We start from the raw sequence: 20,317 nt of genomic DNA, 5'->3' as shown, positions 1-20,317 counted from the left end.
TTATATAAACTATTGTTTTATATTGTTAATACTTAAAAAGATTATTTTCTCTTTTTGTGAAGAAAACATTTAGATATTTTAAATAGGATCAACCAAGGTAAGATAGATTAGGAAGATCGATAAAGATGAAAAGGTAGATCTTTTGAATTTATATATTATTTATATGTAATGATGAAATAAGATATAATTTTCAGGGGCATAATAAAGGGATCAAAGATGTATGGGGATGACATAAAAACTATTGAATATGTAACTAATTTTTGATAATGAAAATATGTGGATTCTTTCTTATTGAAAAAAAAAAGGATGCACTCATCAGCTCTAAAACCTATGAATCAACAATGTAGTTCAAAAATCAACCCTATAAATTCAATAAACAACACATTGCACTAATGGGGTGTTGGATTCTAGGTGTGGTTTCAGCAAAACAGATTTATTAGTAGTCATATTTAGCTTGTGTTCTTGTGGAGACTATTGGTAATATTGAGTGAAGAGGATTAAGAATCACTGGAAAGAAAAAAATTGAAATGATGAGTGCATGTGACCTAATTTAGTGGCCCTAGAATCTTCTTTCTTGTCATCCCCTGGAAGATATTTTCTTAGAAATGTATTTATCAAAACATCCAATTTATGGTGATGTTTGAATATGAATGGTTGCAACTTCATCATTTCTCTTAATCCTCCAAGAAAGCTAGCTTGAACTCATGCACAAATTTGTTTTGGTCAATATCTCTAGAGATAAGTTGATCCATTGGTCCAATTGTTGTTTCTGAAATGTAACAACCAACATGAACCTTATCATGTCACTTATCATGTCATGCCTTTAAAGCCTTGATCCCATCTCCAATCTGAAATGCAATTGATATTCCAATAATTGTAAAACTACAATTGAGCCCTCGACTCTCCGAAGGGGTATCTTAGGAAAAACAATGGAACTCTATAGTATTGCATATATCTCAATGTCTAAACAATTAAGTTTTCATAGATAACTAAAGAATGTGTCCTCACATGTGGGAAAGAATGTGCGTAGGAGATCAATTTCCTCCTCTTTAAATATGAAAATTGCAACGAGACATATATGCTCTTCTAATCCAACAAAGGCAGTGTACTCCCCACCTAGGCCCACTCCATTCGGGTGGGCTTTGAATATCTAGTCAAAATCCCGACAAATCTCTAGTTGTCTTCGAACATATATAACAATCAGCTTTCTGAGGTGACTTGATTCTGGTATGATTTCAACAATTGTTTTGTTGATAAGTGACTGAAAGCGTGGGATGCGTGACTTAATTACAGTTTCAAGATGCTTCCATTTCAGGTCATTCTGAAAAACAACCTTGTTGATAGTGTGTAATATGTTACAATTGATTATATCCCATAGTTCAATAGTATGTCCAACTGGAACAAGATGTAGAGTGTTTTTTGTTCTTTTGCCATAAGCTCTTTGGAAAGATGTCTCATGCTCGGAAAGGGAACCCATTTACCCACTTCTTCACCATCCTCTTCACTGGTAATCTTTGTTATGTCAAATAATTCTTCCAAAATCTCATAGATATTTCCAACACTTTTGTCATGTTTTAGATCAATTGCACCTTGGTCTATTCTTTTTTCACTTGTATAATTTCTTCTTATACTCAACCTGATTTCAGGAAATGTTGTTCATGCATTTGTAGAGACACTTTGTAGAGAATCAGATAGAAGCCCTGCATGATTGTTTTGCAAAGCAATGCTAACATGTTCATTTTGCTGACTAATGTCCTTTTTACATAACTTACTCATTGGATGAAATGGATTAGAACATTAATCAAGTCTTTTTAGGGATTATCCTTCACACTCATCTACAAGGAGAAAAAATGTGTGGAAAATCTCCTATCTAAGGATGGATGTTGTGGATTATTGGGTATGATTAGTTACTCTGCTTTTGATAATGAAAGATTTCAAAGATTAGAAGTGTAAAAATATAACAAATCAACCCTATAAATTCAATAAACAAAACATTGCACTAATGGGATGTTGGATTCTAGGTGTGGTTTCAGCAAAATAGATTCATCAGTAGTCATATATGCCACATTTATCTTTTGACTTGTGTTCTTGTGGAGACTACTCGTAATATTGAGTGAAGAGTATTAAGAATCAGTGGAAAGAAAAAAATTGAAATGATGAGTGCATGTGACCTAATTTAGTGGCCCTAAAATCTTCTTCCTTGTCATCTCCTAGAAGATATTTTCTTAGAAATGTATTTATCAAAACATCCAGATAGCCTGAGGATTTGTTGCATTTGATCCATTAATTACTGTCTCTTGGGTAGAATGAAGGTATTTTCCAGTAGTTTCATGTTAACTACTGCCTAATAGCCCCATACGTTTTCATTAAAGTAAAAGAAAAACTGAAGTCCCATCATTGACAAAAAGTCGACCACAGTCTTTTGTAACATAGTGTGACATGCTACTAGACGATGCTTAACAATATCAGTGCCAATCAGTGTCCCAGACCTCCTCAAAATTTCAGCGAGCATACAAATTTCAACACCCGTGCCATCAAATCTAGGAAGTGCCCTATTTGTAATTTCATCAAGTCCCATGAATAACTTGACAAAAGCCTAACAGTGTGTCCCTCAAAGAGTTATTCCAAATCATTTCCCAACATCAACAACGTTGATTGCATTAAATCCTTCTAGGCAACAGTATTTTGATGCATTGATCACTCCAACAGGGCCTTGAACATGGTGGAGTCTAGAAAAAGAGCTTAGAATTCCGAAGCAACACACCTATGCCTTACAGCATATGTAGAAACCAATGATGCATAATTGATCAAATTCACAAATGGTGTTTCCAATAATTGTAAAACTGCAATTGAGCCCTCGACTCTTCGAAGGGGTATCTTAGGAAAAACAATGGAACTCTATAGTATTGCATATATCTCAATGTCTAAACAATTAAGTTCTCACAGATAACTAAAGAATTTGTCCTCACATGTGGGAAAGAATGTATAGGAGATCAATTTCCTGCTCTTTAAATTTGAAAATTGCAACGAGATGTATATGCTCTTCTAATCCAACAAAGACACTCTACTCCCCACCTAGGCGCACTCCATTGGGGTGGGATTTGAATATCTGGTCGAAAGCCTGACAAATCTCTAGTTTTCTTCCAACATATATAACAATCAGCTTTCTGAGGTGACTTGATTCTGGTATGATTTCAGCAATTGTTTTGTTGATAAGTGACTGAAGGCGTGGGATGCATGAATTAATTACAGCCTCAAATGCTTCCATTTCAGGTCATTTTGAAAAGCAACCTTGTTGATAGTGTGTAATATGTTGTGACCAATTATATCCCATAGTTCAACAATATGTCAAACTGGAACAAGATGTAGAGTGTTTTTTATTCTTCTACCATAAGTTCTTTGGAAATATGTTTCATGCTGGAAAAGGGAACCCATTTGCCCACTTCTTCACCATCCTCGTCACTGTTAATCTTTGTTATGTCAAATAATTCCTCCAAAATCTCACAGATATTTCCAACACTTTTGTCATTTGTCATGTTTTAGATCAATTGCACCTTGGTCTATTCTTTTTTCACTTGTATATTTTCTTCTAATACTCAACTTGATTGTAGAAAATGGTGTTCATGCATCTGTAGAGACACTTTGTAGAGAATCAAACACAAGCCCTGCATGATTGCTTTGCAAAACAATGCCAACATGTTCATTTTGCTGACTAATTTCTTCTTTCCATAACTTACTCACTGGATGGAATGTATTAGAAGATTAATCAAGTCTTTTTAGAGATTATCCTTCTCACTCATCTACAAGGAGAAAAAATGTGTGGAAAATCGCCTATCTAAGGATGGACGTTGTGGATTATTGGGTATGATTAATTACTCTGCTTTTGATAATGAAATATTTCAAAGATTAGAAGTATGAAAAACTAAAGGATCTTCGTAGAAAATTTCTATGAACTATTGTTTGATATTATTGATACTTAAAAAGATTATTTTCTCTTTTTGTGAAGAAAATTCTTAGATATTTTAAATAGGATCAATCAAGGTAAGATAGATTAGGAATATCGATAAAGATGGAAAGGTAGATCTTTTGAATTTATATATTATTTATATGTAATGATGAAATAAGATATAATTTTTATGAGCATAATAAATGGATCAAAGATGTATGAGGATGACATAAAAAATATTGAATATGCAACTAATTTTTGATAACGAAAATATGTGGGTTTTGTTCCTATTGAAAAAAAAGATGCACTTAGAAGCTCTAAAACCTATGAATCAACAATGTATTTCACAAATCAACCCTATAAATTCAATAAAAAACACATTGCACTAATGGGGTGTTGGATTCTAGGTGTGGTTTCAACAAAACAGATTTATCAGTAGTCATATAGGCCACATTTATCTTTCAGCTTGTGTTCTTGTGGATACTACAGGTAATATTGAGTGAAGAGGACTAAGAATCACTGTAAAGAAAAAAATTGAAATGATGAATGCATGTGACCTAATTTGGTGGCCTTAGAATCTTCTTTCTTGTCATCCCATAGAGGATATTTTCTTAGAAATGTATTTATCAAAACATCCAATTTATGGTGAAGTTTGAATATGAATGGTTGATAAATTGATCCATTCATCCAATTGTTGTTTCTGAAATGTAACAACCAAGCTTTTCCCATGATATCTCATGTAACACATCTGAAGCAATTTTTGGATTATTTAGAAAAAGCTCGACTAGTCTTGGATGTTGTGAAATATCAAACGATATTTTTCATTCCTTCAAAAGTAGTTTCAGTCGTATTGTAGAATGCATCCACACGAACCTTATCATGTCATGCCTTTAAAGCCTTGATCCATCTCTAGTATGAAATACAATTGATATTCCAAGGACAAAAATTCTAGAGCATTTACCATAGAATATTAACTTTGGTTCCTTGTGTTCCAAACTTTTATTTGAATATATTTAAGGATTTTTCCTTTCTTGAATCATGGAGTCTCTCTCCATGTCCTTTTGGATGCCCATTCACGATAATATCAATTGACTCATCTTGAGGTGAACCAAACTTGCCATAGGAGATAGCCTGAAGATTTGTTGCATTTGATCAATTAATTACTATCTCTTGGGTAGAATGAAGGTATTTTCCAGTAATTTCATGTTAACTGCTTCCTAAGCCTTGTACGTTTTCTTTAAAGTAAAAGAAAAAATGAAGTCCCATCAATGACAAAAAGTCGACAACAGTCTTGTGTAACATAGTGTGACATGCTGCTAGAAATGCTTAACAATATCAATGCCAATCAGTGTCACAGACCTCCTCTAGATTTCAACGAGCATACAGATTTCAACACTCGTGCCATCAAATCTAGGAAGTGCCCTATCTGTGATTTCATTAAGTCCCACAAATAACCTAACAAAAGCGTGACAGTGTGTCCCTCAAAGAGGTATTCCAAATCATTTCCCAACATCAACATTGTTGATTGCATCAAATCCTTCTAGGTAACAATATTTTGATGCATTGATCACTCCAACAGTGCCTTGAACATGGTGGAGTCCAAAAAAAAAGCTTATAATTCGGAAGCAACACACCTATACCTTACAAAATATGTAGAAACCAATGATGCATAATTGATCAAATTCGCAAATGGTGTTTCCAATAATTGTAAAACTACAATTGAGCCCTCGACTCTCCGAAGGGGTATCTTAGGAAAAACAATGGAACTCTATAGTATTGCATATATCTCAATGTCTAAACAATTAAGTTTTCATAGATAACTAAAGAATGTGTCCTCACATGTGGGAAAGAATGTGCGTAGGAGATCAATTTCCTCCTCTTTAAATACGAAAATAGCAACGCGACGTATATGCTCTTCTAATCCAACAAAGGCAGTGTACTCCCCACCTAGGCCCACTCCATTTGGGTGGGCTTTGAATATCTAGTCAAAAGCCCGACAAATCTCTAGTTGTCTTCGAACATATATAAAAATCAGCTTTCTGAGGTGACTTGATTCTGGTATGATTTCAACAATTGTTTTGTTGATAAGTGACTGAAAGCGTGGGATGCGTGACTTAATTACAATTTTAAGATGCTTCCATTTCAGGTCATTCTGAAAAACAACCTTGTTGAGAGTGTGTAATATGTTACAATTGATTATATCCCATAGTTCAACAGTATGTCCAACTGGAACAAGATGTAGAGTGTTTTTTGTTCTTTTGCCATAAGCTCTTTGGAAAGATGTCTCATGCTGGAAAAGGGAACCCATTTACCCACTTCTTCACCATCCTCTTCACTGGTAATCTTTGTTATGTCAAATAATTCTTCCAAAATCTCATAGATATTTCCAACACTTTTGTCATGTTTTAGATCAATTGCACCTTGGTCTATTCTTTTTTCACTTGTATAATTTCTTCTTATACTCAACTTGTTTTCAGGAAATGTTGTTCATGCATTTGTAGAGACACTTTGTAGAGAATCAGATAGAAGCCCTGCACGATTGTTTTGCAAAGCAATGCTAACATGTTCATTTTGCTGACTAATGTCCTTTTTACATAACTTACTCATTGGATGGAATGGATTAGAACATTAATCAAGTCTTTTTAGGAATTATCCTTCACACTCATCTACAAGGAGAAAAAATGTGTGGAAAATCTCCTATCTAAGGATGGATGTTGTGGATTATTGGGTATGATTAGTTACTCTGCTTTTGATAATGAAACATTTCAAAGATTAGAAGTATAAAAATCTAAAGGATCTTCATAGACAATTTATATAAACTATTGTTTTATATTGTTGATACTTAAAAAGATTATTTTCTCTTTTTGTGAAGAAAACTTTTAGATATTTTAAATAGGATCAACCAAGGTAAGATAGATTAGGAAGATCGATAAAGATGAAAATGTAGATCTTTTGAATTTATATATTATTTATATGTAATGATGAAATAAGATATAATTTTCAGGGGCATAATAAAGGGATCAAAGATGTATGGGGATGACATAAAAAATATTGAATATGTAACTAATTTTTGATAATGAAAATATGTGGATTCTTTCTTATTGAAAAAAAAAAGGATGCACTCATCAGCTCTAAAACCTATGAATCAACAATGTAGTTCAAAAATCAACCCTATAAATTCAATAAACAACACATTGCACTAATGGGGTGTTGGATTCTAGGTGTGGTTTCAGCAAAACAGATTTATCAGTAGTCATATTGAGCTTGTGTTCTTGTGGAGACTACTGGTAATATTGAGTGAAGAGGATTAAGAATCACTGGAAAGAAAAAAATTGAAATGATGAGTGCATGTGACCTAATTTAGTGGCCCTAGAATCTTCTTTCTTGTCATCCCCTGGAAGATATTTTCTTAGAAATGTATTTATCAAAACATCCAATTTATGGTGATGTTTGAATATGAATGGTTGCAACTTCATCATTTCTCTTAATCCTCCAAGAAAGCTAGCTTGAACTCATGCACAAATTTGTTTTGGTCAATATCTCTAGAGATAAGTTGATCCATTGGTCCAATTGTTGTTTCTGAAATGTAACAACCAACATGAACCTTATCATGTCACTTATCATGTCATGCCTTTAAAGCCTTGATCCCATCTCCAATCTGAAATGCAATTGATATTCCAATAATTGTAAAACTACAATTGAGCCCTCGACTCTCCGAAGGGGTATCTTAGGAAAAACAATGGAACTCTATAGTATTGCATATATCTCAATGTCTAAACAATTAAGTTTTCATAGATAACTAAAGAATGTGTCCTCACATGTGGGAAAGAATGTGCGTAGGAGATCAATTTCCTCCTCTTTAAATATGAAAATTGCAACGAGACATATATGCTCTTCTAATCCAACAAAGGCAGTGTACTCCCCACCTAGGCCCACTCCATTCGGGTGGGCTTTGAATATCTAGTCAAAATCCCGACAAATCTCTAGTTGTCTTCGAACATATATAACAATCAGCTTTCTGAGGTGACTTGATTCTGGTATGATTTCAACAATTGTTTTGTTGATAAGTGACTGAAAGCGTGGGATGCGTGACTTAATTACAGTTTCAAGATGCTTCCATTTCAGGTCATTCTGAAAAACAACCTTGTTGATAGTGTGTAATATGTTACAATTGATTATATCCCATAGTTCAATAGTATGTCCAACTGGAACAAGATGTAGAGTGTTTTTTGTTCTTTTGCCATAAGCTCTTTGGAAAGATGTCTCATGCTCGGAAAGGGAACCCATTTACCCACTTCTTCACCATCCTCTTCACTGCTAATCTTTGTTATGTCAAATAATTCTTCCAAAATCTCATAGATATTTCCAACACTTTTGTCATGTTTTAGATCAATTGCACCTTGGTCTATTCTTTTTTCACTTGTATAATTTCTTCTTATACTCAACTTGATTTCAGGAAATGTTGTTCATGCATTTGTAGAGACACTTTGTAGAGAATCAGATAGAAGCCCTGCATGATTGTTTTGCAAAGCAATGCTAACATGTTCATTTTGCTGACTAATGTCCTTTTTACATAACTTACTCATTGGATGGAATGGATTAGAACATTAATCAAGTCTTTTTAGGGATTATCCTTCACACTCATCTACAAGGAGAAAAAATGTGTGGAAAATCTCCTATCTAAGGATGGATGTTGTGGATTATTGGGTATGATTAGTTACTCTGCTTTTGATAATGAAAAATTTCAAAGATTAGAAGTGTAAAAATATAACAAATCAACCCTATAAATTCAATAAACAACACATTGCACTAATGGGATGTTGGATTCTAGGTGTGGTTTCAGCAAAATAGATTCATCAGTAGTCATATATGCCACATTTATCTTTTGACTTGTGTTCTTGTGGAGACTACTCGTAATATTGAGTGAAGAGTATTAAGAATCAGTGGAAAGAAAAAAATTGAAATGATGAGTGCATGTGACCTAATTTAGTGGCCCTAAAATCTTCTTCCTTGTCATCTCCTAGAAGATATTTTCTTAGAAATGTATTTATCAAAACATCCAGATAGCCTGAGGATTTGTTGCATTTGATCCATTAATTACTGTCTCTTGGGTAGAATGAAGGTATTTTCCAGTAGTTTCATGTTAACTACTGCCTAATAGCCCCATACGTTTTCATTAAAGTAAAAGAAAAACTGAAGTCCCATCATTGACAAAAAGTCGACCACAGTCTTTTGTAACATAGTGTGACATGCTACTAGACGATGCTTAACAATATCAGTGCCAATCAGTGTCCCAGACCTCCTCAAAATTTCAGCGAGCATACAAATTTCAACACCCGTGCCATCAAATCTAGGAAGTGCCCTATTTGTAATTTCATCAAGTCCCATGAATAACTTGACAAAAGCCTAACAGTGTGTCCCTCAAAGAGTTATTCCAAATCATTTCCCAACATCAACAACGTTGATTGCATTAAATCCTTCTAGGCAACAGTATTTTGATGCATTGATCACTCCAACAGGGCCTTGAACATGGTGGAGTCTAGAAAAAGAGCTTAGAATTCCGAAGCAACACACCTATGCCTTACAGCATATGTAGAAACCAATGATGCATAATTGATCAAATTCACAAATGGTGTTTCCAATAATTGTAAAACTGCAATTGAGCCCTCGACTCTTCGAAGGGGTATCTTAGGAAAAACAATGGAACTCTATAGTATTGCATATATCTCAATGTCTAAACAATTAAGTTCTCACAGATAACTAAAGAATTTGTCCTCACATGTGGGAAAGAATGTATAGGAGATCAATTTCCTGCTCTTTAAATTTGAAAATTGCAACGAGATGTATATGCTCTTCTAATCCAACAAAGACACTCTACTCCCCACCTAGGCGCACTCCATTGGGGTGGGATTTGAATATCTGGTCGAAAGCCTGACAAATCTCTAGTTTTCTTCCAACATATATAACAATCAGCTTTCTGAGGTGACTTGATTCTGGTATGATTTCAGCAATTGTTTTGTTGATAAGTGACTGAAGGCGTGGGATGCATGAATTAATTACAGCCTCAAATGCTTCCATTTCAGGTCATTTTGAAAAGCAACCTTGTTGATAGTGTGTAATATGTTGTGACCAATTATATCCCATAGTTCAACAATATGTCAAACTGGAACAAGATGTAGAGTGTTTTTTATTCTTCTACCATAAGTTCTTTGGAAATATGTTTCATGCTGGAAAAGGGAACCCATTTGCCCACTTCTTCACCATCCTCGTCACTGTTAATCTTTGTTATGTCAAATAATTCCTCCAAAATCTCACAGATATTTCCAACACTTTTGTCATTTGTCATGTTTTAGATCAATTGCACCTTGGTCTATTCTTTTTTCACTTGTATATTTTCTTCTAATACTCAACTTGATTGTAGAAAATGGTGTTCATGCATCTGTAGAGACACTTTGTAGAGAATCAAACACAAGCCCTGCATGATTGCTTTGCAAAACAATGCCAACATGTTCATTTTGCTGACTAATTTCTTCTTTCCATAACTTACTCACTGGATGGAATGTATTAGAAGATTAATCAAGTCTTTTTAGAGATTATCCTTCTCACTCATCTACAAGGAGAAAAAATGTGTGGAAAATCGCTTATCTAAGGATGGACGTTGTGGATTATTGGGTATGATTAATTACTCTGCTTTTGATAATGAAATATTTCAAAGATTAGAAGTATGAAAAACTAAAGGATCTTCGTAGAAAATTTCTATGAACTATTGTTTGATATTATTGATACTTAAAAAGATTATTTTCTCTTTTTGTGAAGAAAATTCTTAGATATTTTAAATAGGATCAATCAAGGTAAGATAGATTAGGAATATCGATAAAGATGGAAAGGTAGATCTTTTGAATTTATATATTATTTATATGTAATGATGAAATAAGATATAATTTTTATGAGCATAATAAATGGATCAAAGATGTATGAGGATGACATAAAAAATATTGAATATGCAACTAATTTTTGATAACGAAAATATGTGGGTTTTGTTCCTATTGAAAAAAAAGATGCACTTAGAAGCTCTAAAACCTATGAATCAACAATGTATTTCACAAATCAACCCTATAAATTCAATAAAAAACACATTGCACTAATGGGGTGTTGGATTCTAGGTGTGGTTTCAACAAAACAGATTTATCAGTAGTCATATAGGCCACATTTATCTTTCAGCTTGTGTTCTTGTGGATACTACAGGTAATATTGAGTGAAGAGGACTAAGAATCACTGTAAAGAAAAAAATTGAAATGATGAATGCATGTGACCTAATTTGGTGGCCTTAGAATCTTCTTTCTTGTCATCCCATAGAGGATATTTTCTTAGAAATGTATTTATCAAAACATCCAATTTATGGTGAAGTTTGAATATGAATGGTTGATAAATTGATCCATTCATCCAATTGTTGTTTCTGAAATGTAACAACCAAGCTTTTCCCATGATATCTCATGTAACACATCTGAAGCAATTTTTGGATTATTTAGAAAAAGCTCGACTAGTCTTGGATGTTGTGAAATATCAAACGATATTTTTCATTCCTTCAAAAGTAGTTTCAGTCGTATTGTAGAATGCATCCACACGAACCTTATCATGTCATGCCTTTAAAGCCTTGATCCATCTCTAGTATGAAATACAATTGATATTCCAAGGACAAAAATTCTAGAGCATTTACCATAGAATATTAACTTTGGTTCCTTGTGTTCCAAACTTTTATTTGAATATATTTAAGGATTTTTCCTTTCTTGAATCATGGAGTCTCTCTCCATGTCCTTTTGGATGCCCATTCACGATAATATCAATTGACTCATCTTGAGGTGAACCAAACTTGCCATAGGAGATAGCCTGAAGATTTGTTGCATTTGATCAATTAATTACTATCTCTTGGGTAGAATGAAGGTATTTTCCAGTAATTTCATGTTAACTGCTTCCTAAGCCTTGTACGTTTTCTTTAAAGTAAAAGAAAAAATGAAGTCCCATCAATGACAAAAAGTCGACAATAGTCTTGTGTAACATAGTGTGACATGCTGCTAGAAATGCTTAACAATATCAATGCCAATCAGTGTCACAGACCTCCTCTAGATTTCAACGAGCATACAGATTTCAACACTCGTGCCATCAAATCTAGGAAGTGCCCTATCTGTGATTTCATTAAGTCCCACAAATAACCTAACAAAAGCGTGACAGTGTGTCCCTCAAAGAGGTATTCCAAATCATTTCCCAACATCAACATTGTTGATTGCATCAAATCCTTCTAGGTAACAATATTTTGATGCATTGATCACTCCAACAGTGCCTTGAACATGGTGGAGTCCAAAAAAAAAGCTTATAATTCGGAAGCAACACACCTATACCTTACAAAATATGTAGAAACCAATGATGCATAATTGATCAAATTCGCAAATGGTGTTTCCAATAATTGTAAAACTACAATTGAGCCCTCGACTCTCCGAAGGGGTATCTTAGGAAAAACAATGGAACTCTATAGTATTGCATATATCTCAATGTCTAAACAATTAAGTTTTCATAGATAACTAAAGAATGTGTCCTCACATGTGGGAAAGAATGTGCGTAGGAGATCAATTTCCTCCTCTTTAAATACGAAAATAGCAACGCGACGTATATGCTCTTCTAATCCAACAAAGGCAGTGTACTCCCCACCTAGGCCCACTCCATTTGGGTGGGCTTTGAATATCTAGTCAAAAGCCCGACAAATCTCTAGTTGTCTTCGAACATATATAAAAATCAGCTTTCTGAGGTGACTTGATTCTGGTATGATTTCAACAATTGTTTTGTTGATAAGTGACTGAAAGCGTGGGATGCGTGACTTAATTACAATTTTAAGATGCTTCCATTTCAGGTCATTCTGAAAAACAACCTTGTTGAGAGTGTGTAATATGTTACAATTGATTATATCCCATAGTTCAACAGTATGTCCAACTGGAACAAGATGTAGAGTGTTTTTTGTTCTTTTGCCATAAGCTCTTTGGAAAGATGTCTCATGCTGGAAAAGGGAACCCATTTACCCACTTCTTCACCATCCTCTTCACTGGTAATCTTTGTTATGTCAAATAATTCTTCCAAAATCTCATAGATATTTCCAACACTTTTGTCATGTTTTAGATCAATTGCACCTTGGTCTATTCTTTTTTCACTTGTATAATTTCTTCTTATACTCAACTTGTTTTCAGGAAATGTTGTTCATGCATTTGTAGAGACACTTTGTAGAGAATCAGATAGAAGCCCTGCACGATTGTTTTGCAAAGCAATGCTAACATGTTCATTTTGCTGACTAATGTCCTTTTTACATAACTTACTCATTGGATGGAATGGATTAGAACATTAATCAAGTCTTTTTAGGAATTATCCTTCACACTCATCTACAAGGAGAAAAAATGTGTGGAAAATCTCCTATCTAAGGATGGATGTTGTGGATTATTGGGTATGATTAGTTACTCTGCTTTTGATAATGAAACATTTCAAAGATTAGAAGTATAAAAATCTAAAGGATCTTCATAGACAATTTATATAAACTATTGTTTTATATTGTTGATACTTAAAAAGATTATTTTCTCTTTTTGTGAAGAAAACTTTTAGATATTTTAAATAGGATCAACCAAGGTAAGATAGATTAGGAAGATCGATAAAGATGAAAAGGTAGATCTTTTGAATTTATATATTATTTATATGTAATGATGAAATAAGATATAATTTTCAGGGGCATAATAAAGGGATCAAAGATGTATGGGGATGACATAAAAAATATTGAATATGTAACTAATTTTTGATAATGAAAATATGTGGATTCTTTCTTATTGAAAAAAAAAAGGATGCACTCATCAGCTCTAAAACCTATGAATCAACATTGTAGTTCAAAAATCAACCCTATAAATTCAATAAACAACACATTGCACTAATGGGGTGTTGGATTCTAGGTGTGGTTTCAGCAAAACAGATTTATCAGTAGTCATATTCAGCTTGTGTTCTTGTGGAGACTACTGGTAATATTGAGTGAAGAGGATTAAGAATCACTGGAAAGAAAAAAATTGAAATGATGAGTGCATGTGACCTAATTTAGTGGCCCTAGAATCTTCTTTCTTGTCATCCCCTGGAAGATATTTTCTTAGAAATGTATTTATCAAAACATCCAATTTATGGTGATGTTTGAATATGAATGGTTGCAACTTCATCATTTCTCTTAATCCTCCAAGAAAGCTAGCTTGAACTCATGCACAAATTTGTTTTGGTCAATATCTCTAGAGATAAGTTGATCCATTGGTCCAATTGTTGTTTCTGAAATGTAACAACCAACATGAACCTTATCATGTCACTTATCATGTCATGCCTTTAAAGCCTTGATCCCATCTCCAATCTGAAATGCAATTGATATTCCAATAATTGTAAAACTACAATTGAGCCCTCGACTCTCCGAAGGGGTATCTTAGGAAAAACAATGGAAATCTATAGTATTGCATATATCTCAATGTCTAAACACTTAAGTTTTCATAGATAACTAAAGAATGTGTCCTCACATGTGGGAAAGAATGTGCGTAGGAGATCAATTTCCTCCTCTTTAAATATGAAAATTGCAACGAGACGTATATGCTCTTCTAATCCAACAAAGGCAGTGTACTCCCCACCTAGGCCCACTCCATTCGGGTGGGCTTTGAATATCTAGTCAAAATCCCGACAAATCTCTAGTTGTCTTCGAACATATATAACAATCAGCTTTCTGAGGTGACTTGATTCTGGTATGATTTCAACAATTGTTCTGTTGATAAGTGACTAAAAGCGTGGGATGTGTGACTTAATTACAGTTTCAAGATGCTTCCATTTCAGGTCATTCTGAAAAACAACCTTGTTGATAGTGTGTAATATGTTACAATTGATTATATCCCATAGTTCAATAGTATGTCCAACTGGAACAAGATGTAGAGTGTTTTTTGTTCTTTTGCCATAAGCTCTTTGGAAAGATGTCTCATGCTGGAAAAGGGAACCCATTTACCCACTTCTTCACCATCCTCTTCACTGGTAATCTTTGTTATGTCAAATAATTCTTCCAAAATATCATAGATATTTCCAACACTTTTGTCATGTTTTAGATCAATTGCACCTTGGTCTATTCTTTTTTCACTTGTATAATTTCTTCTTATACTCAACTTGATTTCAGGAAATGTTGTTCATGCATTTGTAGAGACACTTTGTAGAGAATCAGATAGAAGCCCTGCATGATTGTTTTGCAAAGCAATGCTAACATGTTCATTTTGCTGACTAATGTCCTTTTTACATAACTTACTCATTGGATGGAATGGATTAGAACATTAATCAAGTCTTTTTAGGGATTATCCTTCACACTCATCTACAAGGAGAAAAAATGTGTGGAAAATCTCCTATCTAAGGATGGATGTTGTGGATTATTGGGTATGATTAGTTACTCTGCTTTTGATAATGAAACATTTCAAAGATTAGAAGTGTAAAAATCTAAAGGATCTTCATAGGCAATTTATATAAACTATTGTTTTATATTGTTGATACTTAAAAAGATTATTTTCTCTTTTTGTGAAGAAAAATTTTAGATATTTTAAATAGGATCAACCAAGGTAAGATAGATTAAGAAGATCGATAAAGATGAAAAGGTAGATCTTTTGAATTTATATATTATTTATATGTAATGATGAAATAAGATATAATTTTCAGGGGCATAATAAAGGGATCAAAGATGTATGGGGATGACATAAAAAATATTGAATATGTAACTAATTTTTGATAATGAAAATATGTGGGTTCTTTCTTATTGAAAAAAAAAAAGATGCACTCATCAGCTCTAAAACCTATGAATCAACAGATCCTCCCTCAGAATATCATAAATGCTAACTATTCCATTAAATTCAACATTTTTTTATCCCGATAAAAACATTAATATATGCCATAAAAACCTGTACCATCTAAATGTTTAAAAGGTTTTAGAAATGGTGAATCATATATATATAAAATAAAACATAATAATCAGAGTAGATGAAAAACATAATATATGATCAGAATACATGTCAAGTTCATCATACAGTTTATTTGAGAAAGCATATCATGCTTCTGAATCCGAAAAACCCATACCACACAAAATACAGTATATGAACAGTCAATGAGCCCAGTGCTGTTCCGAAATTTAGAAGAGATAGACAAAAGTAAAACCATAAAACATACGGCCAATGACACACTGATATATCAGATAGATGATACATGAAAAAAATACTAATCATGATAATATTTATTCTCACTAACGTTCTGGAATCTCAATTATCTCGTCAGGATAGCCGAAAATTTGACTGCCTTCCTCCGGGGTCTCGTCAACTTTGATTTGTAAGTCACCAATGTCAGTCTACACATCAAACAAAACAAAAATTAAGTTGCCACTCCACACATTATACAAATCACCAATTTATTGAATATTTATTCATTTATAGTTTTGTTGATACATAAATAAAAAGTGTACATAGGTTAAATATTTTTTGGAGAGTCAAAATTATTATTGTTCACTAAAAATTAATGTAATCAATTTAGTTGTGATATAGGGGTGCATCGCCCCTGAGTCCCAGCATGCGAGGTTGCTCCTGATTAACGCCCTCGATCATACGCCCCGCATTAGCAACGATACCTCCCGCGATCACACAGAAAGAGTGAAATAATAATGCTCCCGATTGCGACGATCGTAGAAATCCACAGCATAAGCAGAATATTCAGTATTTCTCCTTCCTCTAAACTATGGAAGTGGAGGGTGCAAGGGCATACCTCTCATATGGGTGGTGTATACGCTCATTATTAGAGTAACCAACAACATCGGAGGACTAATGGCAAGGACGTAGTATCGATGCGACTCCAAGTTCGTTCGTGTATTTTTGTTATTCCTTAAAGATGGAAAGTAAAAATCATTGTGAAGTTTTCAAAGACAACATGCAGATATTTTGGCTGCTAACTCTTAGAACAACCTATTTAGTAAAAAGTTTGTCCAAAAGCTAAAAACATTTGTTTATTACACAACTTAACAAAAAAAATACAAAATACATAAACTAAATAAAAAAATAATCTATACCATAAAATATTTTTAACTTCGTAAACATTAAAAAATATATATATATATATAAATAATTTTCATTGTAATACCAGGCATTAAGATTGTACCTTCACGGCCTCAGCTATGCCAGCTACAAATGCTACCTCGTAGATGTCGATTTCATTTCCTTCCTGTGCCCACTTATCGCAATTTTTTATGATTGCCTTGTCTACCTCCACATCAATGCAACCGAAAATAACATTGGCCAGTAAGCTCTTTAACCTACCCATTGAGTGAGCTCTATCAAGACCCAATGCTTTCCTTGTTTTGTACAGGCTGCTTTTTGCAGCTGCACTCTTCATCCATTCCTTGTTGTCGTGAAATCTGTCCCTGTATTTGGTGTCTTTTCTCGCCTTCCTTTCCTGTTCATCTGAAAGTAGTTTCAGATCCCCTAGTTCTTCACAAACTTGGCAAAGTTGGCCCTTCTTCATCTTCCCTTCGACTAGTTCTGACAGTTGCTGTTTGGAGTGACTGTATTTAGGATTTCCAATAGACTTCATATGCTTCTTCCAAATGTCTTCAATGGCGTCGAATTCTTCGTCTGCTGCTTGACTCACCAAATTGGCTTCAGGATTTGAGGTGTCAACGATATTCATGAGGGGCCATGCTTGACAGTAAGCTTGGATAGCATCATCAATATCTGTACACACACAGTCCTCATAATAAAAGATCATAAAACGGATCAATGAAACTGCTTTCATCTTCCACGACATTTTCCCAAGCTGCTGGAAATACTCTTCTTCTTTTACAGAGACCGCAGCTTCACTGTGAGGGTCCCCTGTTCTATGTTCCTTTAACTTGATCAATTGAGAACTGTCTTTGCCCTTTTTAAACCCTTTCTTCATATGCTTCTCCACTTTCTTAAATGCCGATTTATTCGCTATCCACAAGCTGTACGCGGTTTCTCCTGGCGTTCTTATGATCCAAAGCTTCCTGGTACTTGAAAAATGGATTTTCACCTGTCGGCGAACGATTGGAAGATGGATTTTTATCGGCTGGTGAGCCGTTAGAGCCAGACAGCAACGCATTCATTTCACGGCCGAATAATACAGGCCGAATCATTCGGAATACGATCTCAGAAAGACACCAACAAGCTTTTCTGAGTAAGACCATGAGTTTCTGCAGCCAGAATACCATGGTGAGGAAGAAGCAAAGTAGCCGAATCGCTATGATTGAGCTCATAATGCCATTTTCTTGTACGGCTCTTTTAGGAAGTCTTCTGTCTCGAAACAATTGTTCTCTGTAGCGTGCATTCAGATCAGCTTTCAGCCCAACAATATTACTTGTCCAAAAATCTTCCCAGTGAAGCAAGGACCGCAGATCTCTTGGAAAATACATAACACTCATCAACCATCTGATTGAAATGATGAACCATCCTATTATGATAAACACAAACTGAATAACATGCGTTATTAGGTCAGGCACTTCATCGGCTGGAGGTAGAATAGTTAGCGTTTCATGGTCCATTGTCAGATCCTCCCTCTCTGTCTTCCAGCTGTAGGGAAAAAACAGATTAAATCATTCTGGAGGTAGAATAGTTAGCGTTTCATGGTCCATTGTCAGATCCTCCCTCTCTGTCTTCCAGCTGTAGGGAAAAAACAGATTAAATCATTCTATGAAAAAAACAGATTAAATCAAAGGCAGCAAACACTCCAATCGTCTAACACAAGAATCAATGGCTCAGAATCGCACACGTCACATTTTAGGGATGTCTTTCTCAGAGGGAACGCCTTACGGCGTAAATATAAAACTGTTAGACAATGTAGGGGTCAGGCAAAGTATATAAAATGGTCCTAACATAATTTAAATGGTTAGACGATGTATGGGGTCAGATAAAGTATAATCAATGGCTCCAACATAATTTCGAGTAGGACAATATTTAAGAATGAAGTGACAAAGGAGTTCAGTAAAGAAGTCATTTTCAAAGTGAAATGAAATAAACAAGGCCAAAGGAATATTTTAATAAAAAAAATTTGGAAAACAGATTGCAAAAATGAAATAGAGTAATTTGATATTTAAATTTTCACTTCAAAGTGAAGGATTGAAAAATTCATCTTCATACTATTGAAAATTTTCTCTAAATTATTTTATAAATTAGAGTAGTGATTTATTTTGGAATTATTTTATAAATTAGAGTTGTGATTTTTAAGTAATTTTTTCTTATTTTTAAAACCTTATTTATTATTGACCAACTAAAAATTCTAAAAGATGTAAAACTTCTCATTCTTTTTAGTTCAATTTTGTTCAAGTAGAAAGAGCGATTTCTCCTTATTTCATCTTATTCACCTCCATGCATCTCCATTTACTTCTATTGATGATGATTTTTTTTACAAATCTCCATATCTAATTTTATTTACAACTTCCATAATGTGATTGAAAACATTTTTTTTTAGGAGTGATTTTGAATATTAAGATTGTTAATTTTGATTTTTTAAAATTTATTAAAATATAGATTTTGAATAGTTGTAAGAGGAATACTCCTAAATTTTTGTGTTGAATTTTAGATAGCCTATTTTCCCCGTATGGAATCCAAATTTAAATTCAATCTCAAACTTAGTAACTATGATGTATTAAAATGATATAATCATTTTTTAAAACATGCATAAACTTTCCAAGATGAACAACAATTAAGATGAGTACATAACTATTGATTTTGGATGCCATAAGTTCCACTAATTATTTTCCTTCACAAATATTCCACATGGGAAACTCTTAACAATGATTTTAGATGTTCATTACATCTTTAAAGGGAAAATTAATTAATATGGCTCATTGATTCTAAATTTTCATTTAGAATCAAGGGTAGTCTAATTTTTTTTTCTTTTAAGGTTAAGGTAATCTTAATTTCCTATGGACATGATCAAATTTTTATTTGTTCATTTGATTAAAAAATAAATATTTTTTTTCTAAATCTTTGATATTTTTCATTACTTGCCATTAACTTCTGAGGATTTCTATATCTCAATAAAAATTCCCTTTCAACCGTCGAAAAATATTCATTCTCATTCTCCCATGACCTCTTTATCTTCCTTCCCATTTGGAAAGGTCAACTTTTCGTTTAAATAGTAGCATATGAATTATTAAATCTTATTCATTAGAATATAGAAATAAACAATATGAAACCACCATATATATGTGCTTAAAAAACATTTTAGTTTAGAAAAATCTCTTCAAGATCCATCACATGAAAGTACTATTTGCCCACCTATTTCAAACCAACT

General features: G+C 33.6%; 1 protein-coding gene across 1 annotated transcript; it reads right to left on the bottom strand.

Annotated features, from left to right (window-relative positions):
• Positions 1-16,262: 16,262 nt before the first annotated feature.
• LOC149170453 (uncharacterized) lies at positions 16,263-18,563 on the bottom strand. The gene is made up of 3 exons (XM_089425593.1): positions 18,056-18,563; positions 17,165-18,003; positions 16,263-16,364 (listed from the first exon to the last, which is right to left on the bottom strand). Exons 1-3 carry the CDS (start codon positions 18,561-18,563, stop codon positions 16,263-16,265), a joined length of 1,449 nt encoding a protein of 482 aa, XP_089281719.1.
• Between the last annotated feature and the right edge of the window lie 1,754 nt (positions 18,564-20,317).

The sequence above is a fragment of the Pinus tabuliformis genome, chromosome 4_2 (genome assembly GCF_031772625.1).
Source record: "Pinus tabuliformis cultivar Carrire ecotype Pingquan chromosome 4_2, CPIR1, whole genome shotgun sequence".
In the NCBI taxonomy this organism is placed as follows: Eukaryota; Viridiplantae; Streptophyta; class Pinopsida; order Pinales; family Pinaceae; genus Pinus; species Pinus tabuliformis.
This window is presented reverse-complemented; position numbering and strand designations above follow the sequence as displayed.

Bases quoted from the DNA above. Each gene is read 5' to 3' on its own strand.
- LOC149170453 (XM_089425593.1), bottom strand. From the start codon at position 18,563: ATGGACCATGAAACGCTAACTATTCTACCTCCAGCCGATGAAGTGCCT. The intron at 18,004-18,055 runs GTGAAAATCCAT...TAAGAACGCCAG, and splicing joins TTCCAATCGTTCGCCGACAG to GAGAAACCGCGTACAGCTTG. The intron at 16,365-17,164 runs GTACAATCTTAA...TTTGATGTGTAG, and splicing joins GCATAGCTGAGGCCGTGAAG to ACTGACATTGGTGACTTACA.